Raw genomic sequence first — 17786 nt, forward strand, 5'->3', positions numbered from 1 at the left:
CAACACTAACACTACAATTTAAAGTAGGAGAGATTTGAATTTAGCATATGATTTCAGATTCATTGTATGGTCAGCTGGCTCCAACGCCAGAACACTATTCATATATACACCCTTTGACCTAACAATCCATTTTTTAAATGGAGGAAGTGAGTTATCTTATAGGAATACTGTACAGCCTGCATGTAGGTATTAATTTTTGTCAGAGTAAGAAACTTTGAAAAGACTCAAACGTTTAATAAAAATTAGATTATAAAGCAACTGGTATTAATTATCAGAATATTTTGATCTGGAAAATATCCATGAAAATATCAAGTGAAACAAAGCAAGTTGTATTAGATAGTGCAAATCTTATTTTTTAATTAAGGAGGAAATCTTCTGCATGTGTTTGTTCATATTTCTATGATAACAATGGAAGCAAGTTTTAACTTAACTTTAGAGTGGTGAATGTTGAAGCTATATGAAAATTTCAAGACAGTGGGAGATTATTGTATTTAACTTAAAAAAATAAGCCTTTGCCTTATTTTATGTGTTACAATGACCCTGTTTCTTATGTAACAATAAAATCAGGTAAAGGAATAAAATCATAAGAGTGACATTCTGGGACATAAGTCTTGTACATGTATTTCATTTTTTCATTAGAGTAGAATCTGAGAAATAGAAATACTGATTCAAAAACTGTGAATATTTTTGAAAGCTCGTGATACATATTGCCCACAGCAAGAGCTTTTGATACCTTTTTCTCCAAATTTTTCTCCTAATAGTTTGTCAGTGTTAGAGTAGAGCTCGTATCCTGATTCTTTTCACTGCCCAGGTCCTTTTGTACATTCTGCTGAGGGACTCACATTCTGAAAGCTGACAATTGTGTAATGTCACAGCTTACTCTGAAGGCAGAGCAAGGCCTGAATGTTACTCTTAAGTGAATTTTTCAGTTCCCTGAAACACTCTCTTGCCTGGCCATGGCAGCATGTTAGGAACTTATTGTGACAAGCTCCACTCTTTTAACTCCTAGTGGTGATAGAATACAGTAAGATGTGAGGGGCGTGAAGGTGGAGGAAGAAATCCAGAAAGATGTTTTACTTTAAAAATTATAGTACAGTTTTCATTTTCATATCACTGGCAGAAAGATTTTTCTGTGAGGCAGAGGCAATAACTATTAGCTTTTTTTTTTTTTTTTTGTCTTTTTCCTTTTTACTGGTACCAGGGATCGAACTCACGACTGCCTGCTTGCAAGGCAGGCGCTTATGCTGCTGAGCTAAATCCCCAGCCCCTTATTAGCTTTTAAAATTATTCTTTGTTATATATTTAATATATAGTCAGAGTCACTATAGAAAAATTTTAAGGAGAAGATAGTAACATGAAAATGGGGAAAACTGAATCATTCACAGTACAACATTGTGTGTGAGTGTGTGCATGCACACACCTGTGTATGTATTTTGATGTTAAATAGGATTAGTTACTATGTTGGGTTTAATTTTTAGTAATATATGATGTTGTTCTATATTCCTTAATAGCGTTTTGGCAGTAATTCAGTATTCTGTTATATAGATTTATACTTTATTGAACCACGGTCTTATGTTTGAATATTTAAATTATTTTACCTTGTCAACTGAACAGATTTATCTGTATTTCTACATATTCCTGGATTAATTCTGTCTTGAAAGTAGAAATATTTGGTCAAAGAATATGGACATTTTCAGAGGTTTTGGTACTTGGAGTTCCCAGAGGGCAGAAGTATGACTACTTTGTTCAGCAAAGTGCAGAGGCAATACTGGGTGCTGTCTGTAGTAAGTAAATGCATGTGGCCAAAGAGCTGTCCTAGGTCACCACAGTGTTCATTGTAAGCAGCAGAGTATGAAAGTTTGTTATTTATGTGAAGCCTCATCAACACATCATTTTAAAACTTTTCTAATCTTGATAAAAATCAACTGGATCCTATTATAGATTCTGTGGGTAAACTTAGCTCTATTGTAAAACTGTGTCATTTTGAAGGCATATTACAATGTTTGTGTCATTCCATTGAATGACATATATACCACATAAATGGTTCATAAAAATGACTTCTTATAATTTGCCTGGGCACATGTAGATGATTTAGGAACCTAACCTTCTTGCAGTGTGTATCATATCATCCAGGACAACAACTCTGGATTTTCCTCTAGGATGTGATTTTTGCAGTTTAATCTAGATTATGCTTCCATTTAGCTGATGTACTTTATGTATTTTTAAATATATGTATCTTATACATTACTAATACATATTTCAAATGAGTTCCTAATCGTTAGCTACAAAGACAAAAATATAATCAATCAAAAGCAGTAATATATTCAAGGTTGTGTACTTCTGAGCTGATCAGCAAAACTTATTGCAACACTGAGCATAAACACATTTAGGTGGAAATGAAGACTTACTCTCTAGGGGATCAGAGTGGTGCAGAGAGACTTGATTCTGTTGAACATCTCCTCTCTGTCTTTCTACTATAAATGACTCACCCCTCACACCAGAGAGAAGGGTGGATAGAGGAGAGGGGAGGCCAGGGTGAGGAGAAAGAAGAGAAATGAGGAGACAAAATAGGGCAACACGATGCCTCTAGAAACTCTGGGCTCCCCCTAGCTAATACAGGGGCAGTGATAGGTAGGGAAAACAAAAACCAGACATCTTAATTATATGAAGTGATAAAAGAGGAGACAGATTAATAAGGTAATTAATGAGCTTAAAAATGATATACACAGATAATGAATTTAATAAAATTATCAATGAGCCTGAAGAAAACACTATTAAAAATCTAGCTGAGCAAAATAGAGCAATACAAACATGAGCAGTTTAGTGAAGAATTACATCCACGAAAAGGTACCAAATGAAAATATAAGAGGTAAATTGCTACTGAAAGTAAAGGCAGCAAAGTGACCGATGTGTGGACAGAGTGTGAGAACTAGAAGATAGGTGGTCATGTGTGCTAAGATACCTTAAAAATAACACGAGAGCCTGGAAAATATTGCAACGATAGGAGTAAGTCAGTACTTTTAAGTACTTGAATAACTCTCAGTGTGAATGGTCTCATTTGGGGAACAATGAAATACACAGATTGGTAGATCAGATGGAAAAGCAAAATATAAAGGGACTGCTGTAAATAAAACAACCATATTTAATCTGAAAAGAAATTTATAGACTAAAAATTTGAAAATAAGCAGGAGCAGGTATCTTATTTTCAGAAGAAATAGACTTCAAGCTGAAACTGACCAGAAAAAGCAATGAAGAGCACTACATATTAATTTATATATATATATATATCCTAATGTGATTAAATAGACACCATTGAACAATAAAATTGAGACAGTAAGAAAAAACAACTATCAACTAAGAAAATCCCAAGACCCAATGAATTCATCACTGTATTCTTCCCGAAATTCAGGGGAGAAAATATGCCTTGAACTCTTTAGTGAAATTTAAAGGGAGGGAATACTTTCAAACTCCTTCTGAGAAGTAAGAATTACCTTGATTTCAAAACAAGACAGGGACTCAAATGAACATAGTTGCAAAAATCATCAAGAAGGTACTGGCAAACTGAATACAACAAGTCATTAAAAAGGTTATCTGTCATGTTGAAGTAGGCTTAATCCCAAGTATGGTTCATCATATGCACATCAAAAAGATAACACAATATATAAATAGGGGCAAGAACAAAAATCACATGATATTTCAATATATAAAGAAAAAGCCTGTGACATGTGTTTCTGATATAAAGCTTTAAAAGTAGATCATAAAAGACCTTATCTCAGTCTCATAAAAGCCATTTATGCAAGCTTACTGCCAGCATCACATTAAATAAGGAAAAACCAAAAGCTTTTCCTCTAAAATCAGGAACGACAGAGATGTCCACTATCCCCTCTTCTGTTCAGTATGAAACTTTAGCTAGAGCAATCAGATAAGAGAAAGAAATAAAACAGATATGTAAAGAGAAGAAAGGATATAAACTATCTCCATATTTGCAGATAAAATAATCTTTTATATAGAAAACCTGAAATATTTCACAAAAGACTCCTAGAACCAACAAATTCAGCAAGATAACAAAATATAAGTCAACACACAAAACTCAGTAGCATTTTTTGTACACCAATGATGAACTCACCAAGACAGAAAATAGGAAATACCACCATTCATAGTAGCAATAAGAGAAATTAAATACTTAGTGATTAACTTAATAATGGAAATAAAATGTCTTTATAACAAAAACTATAGTACTCTGGAAAAAGATATCCAAGAGGCCACCAGAAAATGTAAAGATGTCCTATTCCTAGACAGACAGAACCAATGTTGTAAAAATGTTCATACTTCTAAAACTGATATATAGATTTAATGCCATCCCAATCAAAATATCAACATTCCTCACACAACTATAGAAAACAATCCTAAAATTTACATGGAACCCAAAGAGACCCAAAATAGCAAAAGTATCCTGGACAAAAAGAGCAAACCAGGCTATATTGCAAAGCTACAATGATTACAAACAACAACAGCAGCAACAAAACCCAGCGTGATAGTAGCACAAAAATAGTACAATATATGTAATGTATAATTTGATAGTTTAATTTCAACTGTTACAAAATATAAATGAATATTCCACAAAAGACAGTACACAAACACATACAAAAATATTTGTGGATAATTAAAGAGTAATTAATAATGCTGATTATAATGTTTATGACAGCCTGTTAGAATTTAAAGGATGTTGAATGAAATTAAAATTCATTCATCTTGAAAAGTGTTTTCTACAATTACATATTCAGGAGCATTGAACTTATAATCAACCCAAGCAGAATAAAATTAGAGTTTTCATTCTTTGAACAGTATATGAAAAGTGGTGTAAACACTTTCATTCATTGTTTTGTTAATGATCACATTTGGTCCTGATCCAAGGTCCTTGTCCTTTAAAATAAATATTGAGTTTACTTTCACGTTAAGTTGATGCTTTTTTTTCTGGACAGTTGGTTGAAAGTATATACCACGCTTTTGCATATTTCTATTACAATATTTTCACTGAAAAGAATTTAGTATTTACATTTAGGAAGAAAAAAATCTTTTTATTGCATCTTAGACTCAGGTATGTAGTTCATAAATGAATTGATTTCCATAGTTTCTGTACTGAAAACCACATTTTTATTATTAATGAAAGAGTAACTTTTCTGTGTCAGTTGAAAATAGCAACTTTTATCTTGTATTTAGAATTATGGTTTATAAATTTTGAAATGGAAATCAGTACTGATGAATGCTTGTGTTGACATTAGCAGGCCCTTATTTCTGTGGAAGCTATCCCTTATTTCTGTTGAAAGTACATTTTATTTACATTTTGCAAATCATTAAGGTCATTGTCAAGATAAATAAATGAGACTGGCTTAAAAGGTCTATGTGAGCAGTTAGCATGAGGGCTTTTACCTTGATGACCATGGGGGTGTCTTAACACTAATGTGAACCTTCACGTTAGTGGAAAGTCTCAAATTCAGGATTTGACAAGAGAATCACAATTGCTATGTATTTGCGACATTAATAATCACGTAGTAAGTAGTTTGCCACCACATAACCTAGATTGGCACTTTCTTAGGGAAAAGATTCTACGTAATAAAGAATGCATGTTCATAAATCTAGGTTTTCTTCAATTATTTTCCACTTCTTTGCTTCTAGAACATTTAAGTACCAATCAAAAATGTATTTAAATGTCATTTAGAATCATGAGGTAAGTCTTGCTAATTGTGTATGCATTATAACCTTCCCCTAACTGAGGTTAACTTTTTTTTTAGATTAAAATGCCACTGAAACGTTCTTCTGCAGGTGATTTCCTATAATTTTCCACCTATTACATACCCAGAATAGAAGTCTGTTGCCACTGACATGAAGCACTGACAATCTCAAATAAGATCTTTGATGAGATTACAAAGACTGTGAAGCAAATGATAAAAATAGGTCATTTTTAGGATCTTATTTTTAATATATTATTTTTCTTTGTGGTCTTTATTCTTGGTTCAGAAAATGTTTAAGATATTTCAAAATATGCTTTCTAGCACAGAGAAAATAGGAGTAAAAGTTACAATTTGTTATATGTAAAAGTGCTAAGCACCTTTTATGCATTGTCTCATTTAATTTTAGTTCAACCAACTAGAAATTAGAGACATGTTTTTAATATTCTTTATGTCATTGAGGAAACTGAGGCATAGCCAAGTGACATGAGAGATTTGCACTGTGAACCTGAGTAATAAACCCAAACTTTCTTAGAAAATAAAGACATCAGGTAGAGGAAGCGTATTGCTCACTTGTCATTATTTATTACTTAGTGATTTAAGAAATTGAAACTAAAATATCTAAAAAAAGGTTCATTTTCCCTGTCAAAATAGGTATATAAAGCAATCAATGGAGATTAATATTACATTTAATCAAAATTAAATTCAAAGGTTATATTTTCAGTAACCTTTTCTGAGGAGATATTGATAAAATAATGGAAAGTCATGGAAATGACAGTGTTACAGGAGATACAGAACTTCAGTTACAGTTTTTATGGTGATCCTTTTTAACAGCCATGAGCAACTAAATAGATAAAACTGTCTGCAACCTTCTGTGGTTAATATGGAATGTCCGAACCAGGCTTCAACCAGAGAAGGAGACCCAGAGGGAGATATGCACACATCAAAAGATTTATTATACAGGTACAATTTGCAAGATTGGGACAGCTATTTGAGTAGGCTGAGAAGAATCAGGAGCAATCTAGGCATGGGAAGAGAAGGAAGGATCAAAAGTAGGGTGAAGCCCATAGCCTCTAGATGTCTGTAGTCTGTGCTTAGGGAAAGGCAAAATTCTAAATTATTTTTGGCTCACTAGGTTACCTTGTATCCAGGATAATTCCCCATGTCTTTACTCAAAGTGAGCTGATAGGCATTTAATTATATCAGCAAGCACCCTTCCTCTTATTGGAAAGATCCCCCACACTTTCCTTAGCCCCGCCCACACTCAGCTGGAGGGCTGTGCAGTGTATTACTGGGTAGTTACTTGGGCTCTCTGATCTGGCCTCCTTGGTTCCTTAAGAGCCCCCCAAAGACAACTTTTAGCCTGGGAAATTTTCTAAATCCCTTCACTCCAAAAAGTCCACCTGCCACTCAACCTACTGTTGAGATTTCTGAATCTCAAGGATAAATAGAGTTATCTAGTTTTTACATCGCTGCCCTGGATGAAGGAAGTCTGCCTACACATTCTATGATCCTATGACATTTTTAGATTTATTTTCTAGTGGTGGCCTATTCTGTGCTGTAATATGAGACCATGAAAGGACAACAAAAAATTTCTTTTGAGTTTCCTAAATTTAATCATTATTTATCCTAAGGAGACTTGGTTAATAAAAAATAGGAAAAATAAACAAAAACATCATCACCCAAATAAAAACATCATCATCCAAAAGGTAAAGGCCCCTCTTTTTCTTCCTATCAGTCATCTGACAGAATGATTTGGATAAATTTAAGGACTATTTCAGTGGATGTTAGAATTACCCATCTGTACTACCTGATACAGATTACTAGAATATAAATGTACATACCTAGTTTACTTCCTTTACTGAGTCTAGTTTGGTAAACCTTATGCCTGTATGTCATGTTATGAGGTCATTGTTGTTCAGAAATAGCTCTGGCTTTAAAACAAGGCATTTTGGCATTACCATGCTGAATTACTGAGTATTTTTCAGGCCAATCTTTTTTTACTTCTGGGAACATTTTGATCTTCATTTGTAAATGAGATTCTCCCGGAATTCATGAATGAAATTATTTGAATCCTTATATATACATTTTTATGGGGAATTCTCAGAAATTAATTAATTAGTTAATTAAGCACATCTTCAATGAGAACCTGGCATTCATAGACTCAATTCTGGTCCTGAGGCTATAGAGCAATTTCAGTGAATTGCTACATTGACCTGACACAGAAAGTGTAATATTCATAAGATCTCATGAATCAAAAGAGAAGATAGTGAAAGAAACCTCTTGCAGTGAATATGAAAGTCTTTACAATACTAATCATATGCTGTGTTAAGGAGAATTGTGTTATCTTTGAGCATTTTTATGGTTCTCAGCATCTCAAGATAAGTGAAAAATTATGGGAGTTAATTAAAAGATCATAAGGACCTCTGCATTCCCTTGATTAATTGTAGCAGGTTAAGAATTAAATTTTACAGTCTTTTGAGAGAAATTTATCTTTAATTGAAAAGTATTTATGCTACAGTGCAATGTAATTTTTAATGGTAATGTAAATTTCAGTTTGGAAAATTTTTGCTAACCTAATTTTAACTTCATTGGCTCTCAGACAATTATTAAGTCACTGTAGCTAATTTTTATTTCAGTTTTTGTTTTCATTTTGTTAACATACTTCATTTTTGTGATTTCTATTTTTGGCTGAGATTACTTATCTATTTGTTCATTATGAATATATTTTCCTTTATATCTTTTTACATACTTTGTACTAATAAGAGTTGTTGTAAAGTCCTGTCTGCTAGTGGTTAGATCTAGCAATCATCTGTGCTTTTATTTCTGTTGCTTCTTTTTGTATGAGTATATGTTTAGTGTGGCATACATCTTTTTTTTGACAGGACGTTGGGTACCAAAAATGATACATTATAAAGACTGAATTTTGTTGAGGTTTTTTTCTCAAAGAGTTAGTTGGTTTTGCAGTTAGTTAATCTTATTGAAGTGAAACCCAAGTTTTTTTTTTTTTCTTTAACAGTGAGCAGTTTATGTTTCTGCTCAGTTCTTTTAGCTTGTATCTACCATTATGTTGGATCTGCCAAAAGTATGCACACTGTAGTAGTTAGGAAGAATTTAGATGAATTTTATAATAAGATATTTTGGGTGCCTCTTTAGTCCAGGGTTTAGCCCATCCAGTCTTTTGCTGCCTGTGTGCCCTAAGGTGTTCCCTCTGAGATCCCAAGCTTGTAAGACAACAGATCTCTTCTACCAGAATGGTGGGTAGAATGGGCAGGACGTCCTTTCAGGCCCATGGCAGCCAGTTGTGAGTTAGATTAGTTATTATTTGCTTTTCCAAAATATTCATCTCTCCAATTTCTGTTTGGTTTTGTCCTTCTCAGGTGTCTTATAATAGACTCTTAAAAGTACTTTTCCCCCACATATTATAATAGTTTCCTATGGGAAGACCAGTGCATACTAAACCAACCTATCATTTCCCTGAAGTACAAGAACACATAGAAAAATAATGTTAAAAACTGATGCTATGATTCAATAAAAATTTTAATAAAAAATTTAAAGCATTGATTTGTTTAAAAAAAAAAAACACAGCAAACTAGTACCAAAAAGGCCACTAATGTAGAAATAGGCAGCTAGTGTAGAGCTTTAGTAAGGTCATTACTATTTTAGCCTGGATTCTTTATATCTAGCAATATAGGCTAATTTTCTGTTAGTTTTCTCATGTGTCATGTTCTTCACTCGCTTGTGCTTATGGTACGTCAAAGCACCAAGCTCATTTTTACATGAATTTCTCTTAAATCTCAGCTATGGAAAATGATAGAAAGTAAAGGCAGGAAAAATCATGAATGACCTTTGTTCTTTTCGTTCAGGAGTGGATGTTACTTTTTTCTCCTAATGCGACTTCAGCAGTGTTTAGACTGAATAGTCAGAGAATCTAAACACGGTCATCATGAGACATCATAACTAAAGCTTAGACTCTGCAGAGAGGTTTGAGCCATTTCAATAAAACACAAAAAGCATAACTTTATAGCCAATGACTCCATGATTTTTCAAAACACAATCTGCAAGCGCATAAATAGGCTACAAACTAATTTTCTTGGATAAAAGAAAAAAATGTTTACAAGGTCTTTATTTTCTTCTGAAGAGAAAATTGCATTGTTGTATTTTCCCCCAGAATTTAATTTTCAAATTGACAGAGTAGGTATAAGTGGATTAGTAGTTTATCTCATTTGATAGAATGAAATTAAAATTGTTTATCTATTTTATTGCAGATCCTTAGACTATTTTTCCAAGTTATTTGAATAAGAGTTAAGTTAATTGATAAGTATATATTTTCTTAGATGACCTTGACCTTTCTCTATTGAGAATTTCAACATATTTTAATTTTAATTTGAAGAAGTGTTCATACTGACTTTGGGGCCAATCATTCAGAAAATACATGACATGAAAGATATGAAGTTTTGTTTTTGGATTTCTTTAATTGTTATTTCGATATAACAAATATAAATTTTATTCCAATTTGTATTAAAAAACATTTGTGTAACTACAACTAATGTCAGACAATAATTAAATAAGCAAAGACAGCATAAAAATAAATTAACCAAGGAAAGTTAGGTCAAAAAAGAAAAGATTGCAAAAGGAGGTATATTAGGCTTTTTGGCTATTTTAAGGATTATGCAGAGCTTTAAGACATAAAGTCCCTGAACATTAATCCCTTGTGTAGTAAAACCTTCTGTGGTCCAATTTGGAAATTATGGTAGTAGAAATAGAATTACTAGTTCATATTGACACTGACACCATCATCACTGTTGTCACGGTCAAAATTATCCAAGTTTGTTAAAATGATTATTTTATCCCAAGTACTATGGTGAAAACTTTACACACGTTATCTTCTGATCCTATACAGAGGTACTTTTACTAGCTTTATTTATAGATGAGAAAATTCATGTTTAAAAAATTTGATTAACTTATTAAAATCTTAGAGGTCACAAGTGGCAGGGACTGGACTCAAGACTAAATCTTTCTGACACCTAATGTATGCTGTTAACCACCAATAATGAAAGAAAAACCTGGGAAGATTATGAAGTCTGAATCATTAATTTTAAGATCTGTGGTTTAAAGTTTGCCATTAAATAAAATAAATATTTATGTTACAACCACAATAATTTTCTAACCGTATAAACAGTTCAGCATTATGCTATTTATTTTGTTATTTTCTCATTTTGTTTTTCAGTAAATATTATGCTGTTAGAATAAAGTGTCTGATCATTATTATTTTAGGTGGCTTCGGAGAGCTGTATTTTTGAAAGAACATATTTACAATAAGGCAAATAACTATTGATAGTAACTAGATGTTTGCTGATATCTTCTATTTCTGTTTAGGAAAAACTGGATGTAAGTGTGAGAAAAGAAGTTGATGGTATGGGAACATCTGAAATAAAATATGGCGACTCAGTATGCTACATACAGCACGTGGACACGGGCCTGTGGCTTACTTACCAGTCTGTAGATGTGAAATCCGTGAGAATGGGTTCTATACAACGTAAGGTAAGGTTGCATAAAAACATAATTTGTAACAGTTTTTTTAAAATAAAAAAAAAATATAAGACCAAAGAGATAGACAATTCTTTCAGCCGCCTGAGAAAGTTCATTACTTTACAAGCTAGAGGGTAAATCCCACCATATGTTAATTTTAGTCCTGTAGCCAAGTTATGCTGTATGTACCAAATTTCCTGCCAGTGTGTACAACCCCATCTGCCCAATTTGTTTAAATGGGAGGAGACACCAGAGAAAATGAACTATTAATTTTTAAACTGACAGCTCTTCTGATCCCTATGAAATACCTCTGAATAGACTCTGGGTTTTTTGTTTGTTTTGTTTGTTTTTTTGGTGGGTATCAGGAATTGAACTCATGACCTTACACTTGCCAGGCACGCACCTATGCTGCTGAGCTAAATTCCCAGCCCTTAGACTGGTTTTGGAAGGAGAGCCATTAACAGAAGTGACATCATTAATGTATAGGACTAGGGGGTTCATGTATATAAATATTAAATGAAGAAATATACTGTCTTCTGGGTTCTGGCTTAGTTTAGCTAATTTCCTTTGTTCTCCACCCATACTGCTAGTCTTTTACTGACCTCCTCTAGCTCACATAAAAGAGATCCCTCTGGGAGGTACTGTGCTACTGCTCTTCCTGGTCTGCCCCTTTCTCCTGTTCTTTTGCTAATTTCAGTTTTCTTATCACAGAGCTTACAGCATATTCTTTGTAATTCATAAAAGCTATGACTTTTACACACTAGTGCTTTTGCATGATCTGTTTCTTTTGCCTGTAAAGTTTTCTTGTCTGCCTAACTCCTATTCATTCTTCAGATTTAAAAATCATCTTAAAAGTGCTTATTTCAGCTACTCCACTACCTCTTCCTTTGCGTTCTCATAGTATTTGATAAGATTTATTGAGTTTATTCATTGAGTTTCACTCTCTGTGCTGTTTTATTTACTAGGCTACAGTGTCTCTCTCCCCTGATTTGTGAGTTCCCTCAGGCAGGATGACATAGTAGATTGTTATAGTTGTACATACTGCATGCAGCCCGTGCATGGAACTAAATAAGACACACATTAGTTCTAAAAATGGGAGGCCCTGGTAAAGAAGGCTTTATTGAGGCAGAAAACTTTGTTTTCAGCAGAGTATTTAATCACAATTTGTTCATACATTCCAGTGTTGATCATTCACCATTACTGAAACCTGTTAGAGCCATCAGTGGTGATTTTAGGGAATTCAGAGACTGATGCTGTGTTGATGGGGTTTGCCTTGAGTACATTCCTGTGCTTTCTTCCTCAGAATGCTAGAAGGATTTTTTTCAGCCAATTCTGTGAGACCTTCATCTTTATAATGAGATGGTCAGTTGTTTTGTGTGCTCACAAATTTAAATATATTTTTATGCATTCAGTAATTTTCAAAACGTTTATTATTGCCTACAATTGGACCTGCCTGTTGTAAAACTTACTATGAAAAATTGAAATGATTACAAAGCAAAACAAAAAACAAAAAACAAAAAACAAATAGTATAGTCAACCCATTTATCCATCATTCAACATCATAGTCACCCTGTAGTCCTTCCCAAGTTTTCTCTGCCTCTTTTCCCCAGGGCAGTCATTTTCCACAACAGATTACTTTTGCTTGATGCAGATTTTCGTATAAGTGAAATCATACCCTCTAGGTTTTGTTTTTCTTTAATTCGGCAGAATGCCTGTCACTTTCATCCATCTGCTACCATATTTGGGTGCAAATTGCTTTTTGAGTTTTTGAGATGCCAAAGAGCTACAGGTTAAACCAAGTTCAGCTCACAGTCTAGGAGGGAGGGATAGGAGGAAAGGAGGAGACAGGAAGCACAGGCTTGATTTTGGCTGTCTCCATTGCTAGACTCAGAATGGAAGCAAGTCTCTTTGTTTCTGAGTGTCATTGTCCAGCATGGTGCCAGAATCATGGTAGATGATCCTCAAGTGTATTTTAGATGAAAGCATGTATTTTAGTTTGCTGGTTTCTTTCTCAGGAACATACTTGTTCTTTATGCTGGCCATCTTCCTTCAGAATAATCTTTGGTACTGTTTTGCTCTTTAACTCTTTCTAGTGCCTTTGAAATTTTGTTTTCATGTGTGTTTGTGTGTAAAATCTCACCACCTATCTGGTTGTTTATTAATCATGGCATATTTTCTCACTATGATGTTTCAATCTTATTTCCTAGAAGTCATAATTTTTTACATCATGAGGACAACAAATTATTGTAGTCTCTTGCTATTCCTGTTTATCTTTTTTTAAAAAAATAACACTGATTATGGAATCATTCAATTTATCAAAGAAAGTAGATTAAAAGTCATGTTTTTATTGTCCTTCAACTTACTGATAAATAAATTACCAGACCTCTAATTAGTAAGACAGCCTTACAGTCATGGAATAAACCCTACTTGACATAGTGTGTTCTTCTTTTGAAATCCTATTAGATGTAATTAACTAGTATTTTATGCAGAATTATTACTATATTTTCATGAGGGAAATTAAATTATCTTTGTTTATGGGAATTAGATTTGAATTTCATAAAATTTTCATGTTTACTAGTTTTCATGTGTAATGAAAAGTCATTCTTATTTGGACTTTTTCCAACCATGTAACAGTGAAATAACTACCCTTAGCTCACAGGCTTTATAAAACAGGCATTTTGCCAACCCCGGTCGAGACTAGTTTACTCTCAGGAATTTCTGTTCTCCAAAGGTTTGTGAGAGCTCCTTTGTAAAACCATTCAGTCCCAAGGGCTTTAAATACTATGTCTTAAATTTTCTGTCCAAGCTTTTAAAAACAAACGTCGGATTAAGCGAGGATAGTTCTTTTGAGAGTGATGATGATTATTATTTAAACAAACGGTCATCTTATATTGCCCAGGCTGTTCTCAAACTTCTGGACTCCTGATCCTTCTGCCTCAGTCTTCTTGGTATTTGGAACTACAGGCATGTGCTAAGGTGCCCAGCTATAAGGATTTTTCTTAATTTACTATGAATCCATCCTATTCTTCTGGAATCTCCTGTTCTGTTTGTAGTATTTGTCTTCTTTTCTTTCAGAACATTACTGTATTACTATAATTAATTTACCATCTCCTAAGTTTCACTTTCTATTTTATTTTTAGCTTGGTTTTATTGATCTCAAAGAATAAATTTTGAATTTACTCATCCTTTCTATTTTAGTTCTAGGTCATTAATTTCCTCTTTGTCTTACTTAATTTCACTTTATTTGATGTTCTTTTATGTCTTAAAATAATTGATACATTCTTCCAGTTTAGTCAACTTTTCTTCTGTAGTATTGCCAAGGGAATAATACTACCTTTGGGTGCAGACATACCTCTCATTGATTTTGATATTAAAAGTTCTTCTTGCTTTCTAGGTAGTTTACACTTGTATTCCTAGGGACTAATTCTAGTTCGTACTCATGATACTAAATTATCTTGCTGTGAGAGTTGAATGAGGCTGGGCACCAGGGCGCTTAATGACACTCACATATAGGGCACAGCTCACCTGTGCTGGTGATGTCTGTAAGAGGATGAACCTTGTGAAGGATGGGCAAGAAGGAAGGTCAAGGCTGTAGGGAGCCTGGCCTCCAGTATTCTCTTTCTTTCATGGTCTAGGTGCTAGTTATGCATTCACATTTGGAAATTCACTGTAGTGTTCACTTCAGATTCTTGCATTTCTCTCTCTTAATATAATGCTTTCATAGGAAGCTCAAAATGTAAAGCCTCGAAGAACTAATGAATATGTATAAATTCACACATATAACCATGAATTATGCAAAGTTGAGATGCCTTAGAAGCATTGTTCAGTACTTTGTGATCAATCCGTGTTGAGAACTTCTTTATAATTGGTAGTGTTATGCAGTAATATAATGCTGAGTAGTATTTCCTTTGCTCTTCGTTCACAGTTTGCTTAGGCAAACTGTGATCAGTCATTGAATATAGATATGTAGATATTGAATATAGATATGTATAGATCAGTCATTGAATATAGATATGTAAAGATACTCTGCTGTGTGTTTTATTCAACTCAGTACATTTACTGAATCATTCTTTTAAACCGTGACTGAATGAATGCATTGAATGGACAATGTTTACAGGGTACTGTGTATGTTGTTTAATCTGAAAACATCATCTCCACTATCTTCTCTACACATCTTTGACCTGGAAATACCATTATGGATCAACTTCTTGAGTGTGCATCTTACATTTGATTTGGATGGGAGATCCTGGGAACAATGGCTTTCTGTTTTCTTTCAGGCAATTATGCACCATGAAGGGCACATGGATGATGGCTTAAATTTATCTAGGTCTCAGCATGAAGAATCACGTACAGCACGAGTCATCCGGAGCACAGTCTTCCTTTTCAATAGATTTATAAGGTACTTTTTCTACTGTTATTTTTGTTTTCTTCCTAAATTAAAAATGGACAATTCCTAAATATATCATGATAATAAATGTACAATTTAGTATTCAGCAGAATATAATAAAAAGAGCATCTGTTTGTACGCTATTTTGCCTTGCTTTTAAATCAATTTTAAAATAGATTGTACTTTTAGAAATTGTATGCATAATTAATTGTAATTAATAGCTACAAGTCAGGCTTATTCTGTAACTTGTTTTTGTATTGGATTTATTTAATTCCATTTTACAGTGATGAGGGTAGTAAAGCTTGTAAGTTTTTTATACTGCATTAAAAAAACAAAGTGATTCTTACAATAACTAATTTTTCCATTTCAAAATTAAAATTGTTACATGTCCATAAACTAAATCATACTTGTGATCAAAATGTTTTCTAGTAATAATATATAGGCTGACCCATGGTGAATATCATGTCTCTTTAAGTTTGCAAATTTGATGGAGCAAGTTTTTCTATATGCATATAAGTTTTTATTTGTATATGTACACACAATATGCAAAATTATATAAACAATTTGTATTTCATTTTAAAAATTTACACACTTATTTCTTTCTCCAGTTCCTTTTGTGAGTCATGGGAATGTATATTCTTTATGTTTATTTACTGTGTTGTTTCGCTTATTGCTTTTATAATTTACCCTATTTCTGTTATTATTTCTATTTGGCTATTATCACCTTTTATCTTAGAGACAGTAAGGCCTGACGTCACTTATAAATTGCAAATATTGGGGTCAGAGGAGTAATACCTGCCTGGCAATCATGAGGTCCTGAGTTAATTCCCAACACCAAAAAATAAATAAATAAACAAATAAATAAATACATAGCACATATTTTCTATAACTTATTCGTTTTTATAAGCTGTACTTTTATTTTTTCGTGATAATTAAATTAATTGCTTTTTGGTTTTTTCAGTATTAAACAGGCTAAACCAAGATTATATTAATATTCATTTATTTTCCATATCTTTTATATACACTGTGTGTGTATAACTAAAGAACATGCACCACATTCAGCTGAATCACATCCCAAAAAAGCACCACTTTTTTCTCAATGAAGTATACTTTTTTATGTTTATCACCTGCATTACTTTTGAGTGTTACTTGTATTTATTATTATACCATTCTATATAGTAGTTATTTATTTTGATAAATGGAAAAGCTTGGAGAGATGACATAACTAGAAATAGATGAATTCCATTGATATGACTGATAAGGAATTTCAGGCCAAAACTTTAGAATACTTGTAGTAGTTACTATTTCTGTTGATTAATAAGGTGGAAAATATTCTTAAATTATTAGTAATCCTCATGTACATGGTAATATATTTAAATAATATTTTAAGATTTGCAAAATTCAGAGCTATATCTCATTGATAAAGCTTTTAGTTTTAAAATGTAAGTTCCAGCATAATCAGAAAATTAGAAACATTTCCTTGCAATAAAATGTTGCTGTAGCATTATGTTTATGCAGAGAGTACAAATGGAAGTATAGTATTTTTGTGCATTAACTTTTGTCATGACTAAGAGTACTACTTTTGCAACCATAGTATAGATATTTCTCCTATGTTTATGGTATCTTTGTTGTGTGTTTTGTAAAGCAAACTTTTTATTTTGGAATGCTTTTGAGTTACAAGCATCATTGCTTTATGTGCTTCTCCAGATACATTGGAAATGATAAGTTTTGAAACAATATCCATAACCTCAACAAATTAACATGTTTCCATCCCACTAAGGTTTTTCTTCAAAGGCTAGAAAACATCATCGTTGTTTCTTAATCTGACTTTTATATGCCTTTCTTTTGAATAATAGAAGAGCAGTTTGTTGTGTACTCATTACTAGCTAATTATTCTAAATTAATATAATATAATTTTTAACACAGGAATTAGACATACTAGCAACTGGTGTCAGTGATCACAGTACTTCAGAGAATTACATTTTTGAAAAACAAACCAGCGAAAACTAACATTAAGGCTATGGGTTTTGGGGGAAGCAGCCTTAAACCTTAAAGTATAAAACATAGCTTATAGAAAACAGGGAGATAGATCTTTTACAAATAGAAAGGGAACCAAGAGAATGAAAGAGAGATTATAT

At 32.9% G+C, this 17786-nt stretch overlaps 1 protein-coding gene across 6 annotated transcripts in view; it reads left to right on the forward strand.

The window, feature by feature from the left end:
* The window catches only part of Ryr2 (ryanodine receptor 2), a 659796-nt gene that overhangs the window by 342773 nt on the left and 299237 nt on the right, over nt 1-17786 (forward strand). For all 6 annotated transcript variants that reach the window (XM_063260102.1, XM_063260104.1, XM_063260105.1 and 3 more), the window contains 2 exons: nt 11109-11273; nt 15539-15660. In XM_063260102.1, the coding sequence (XP_063116172.1) occupies nt 11109-11273; nt 15539-15660 (287 nt within the window). The remainder of the gene's footprint in view (nt 1-11108; nt 11274-15538; nt 15661-17786) is intronic.

The sequence above is a fragment of the Cavia porcellus genome, unplaced genomic scaffold (genome assembly GCF_034190915.1).
Source record: "Cavia porcellus strain 051 isolate PalLab524CR breed Dunkin Hartley unplaced genomic scaffold, mCavPor4.1 scaffold_13, whole genome shotgun sequence".
Classification (NCBI taxonomy): domain Eukaryota; kingdom Metazoa; phylum Chordata; class Mammalia; order Rodentia; family Caviidae; genus Cavia; species Cavia porcellus.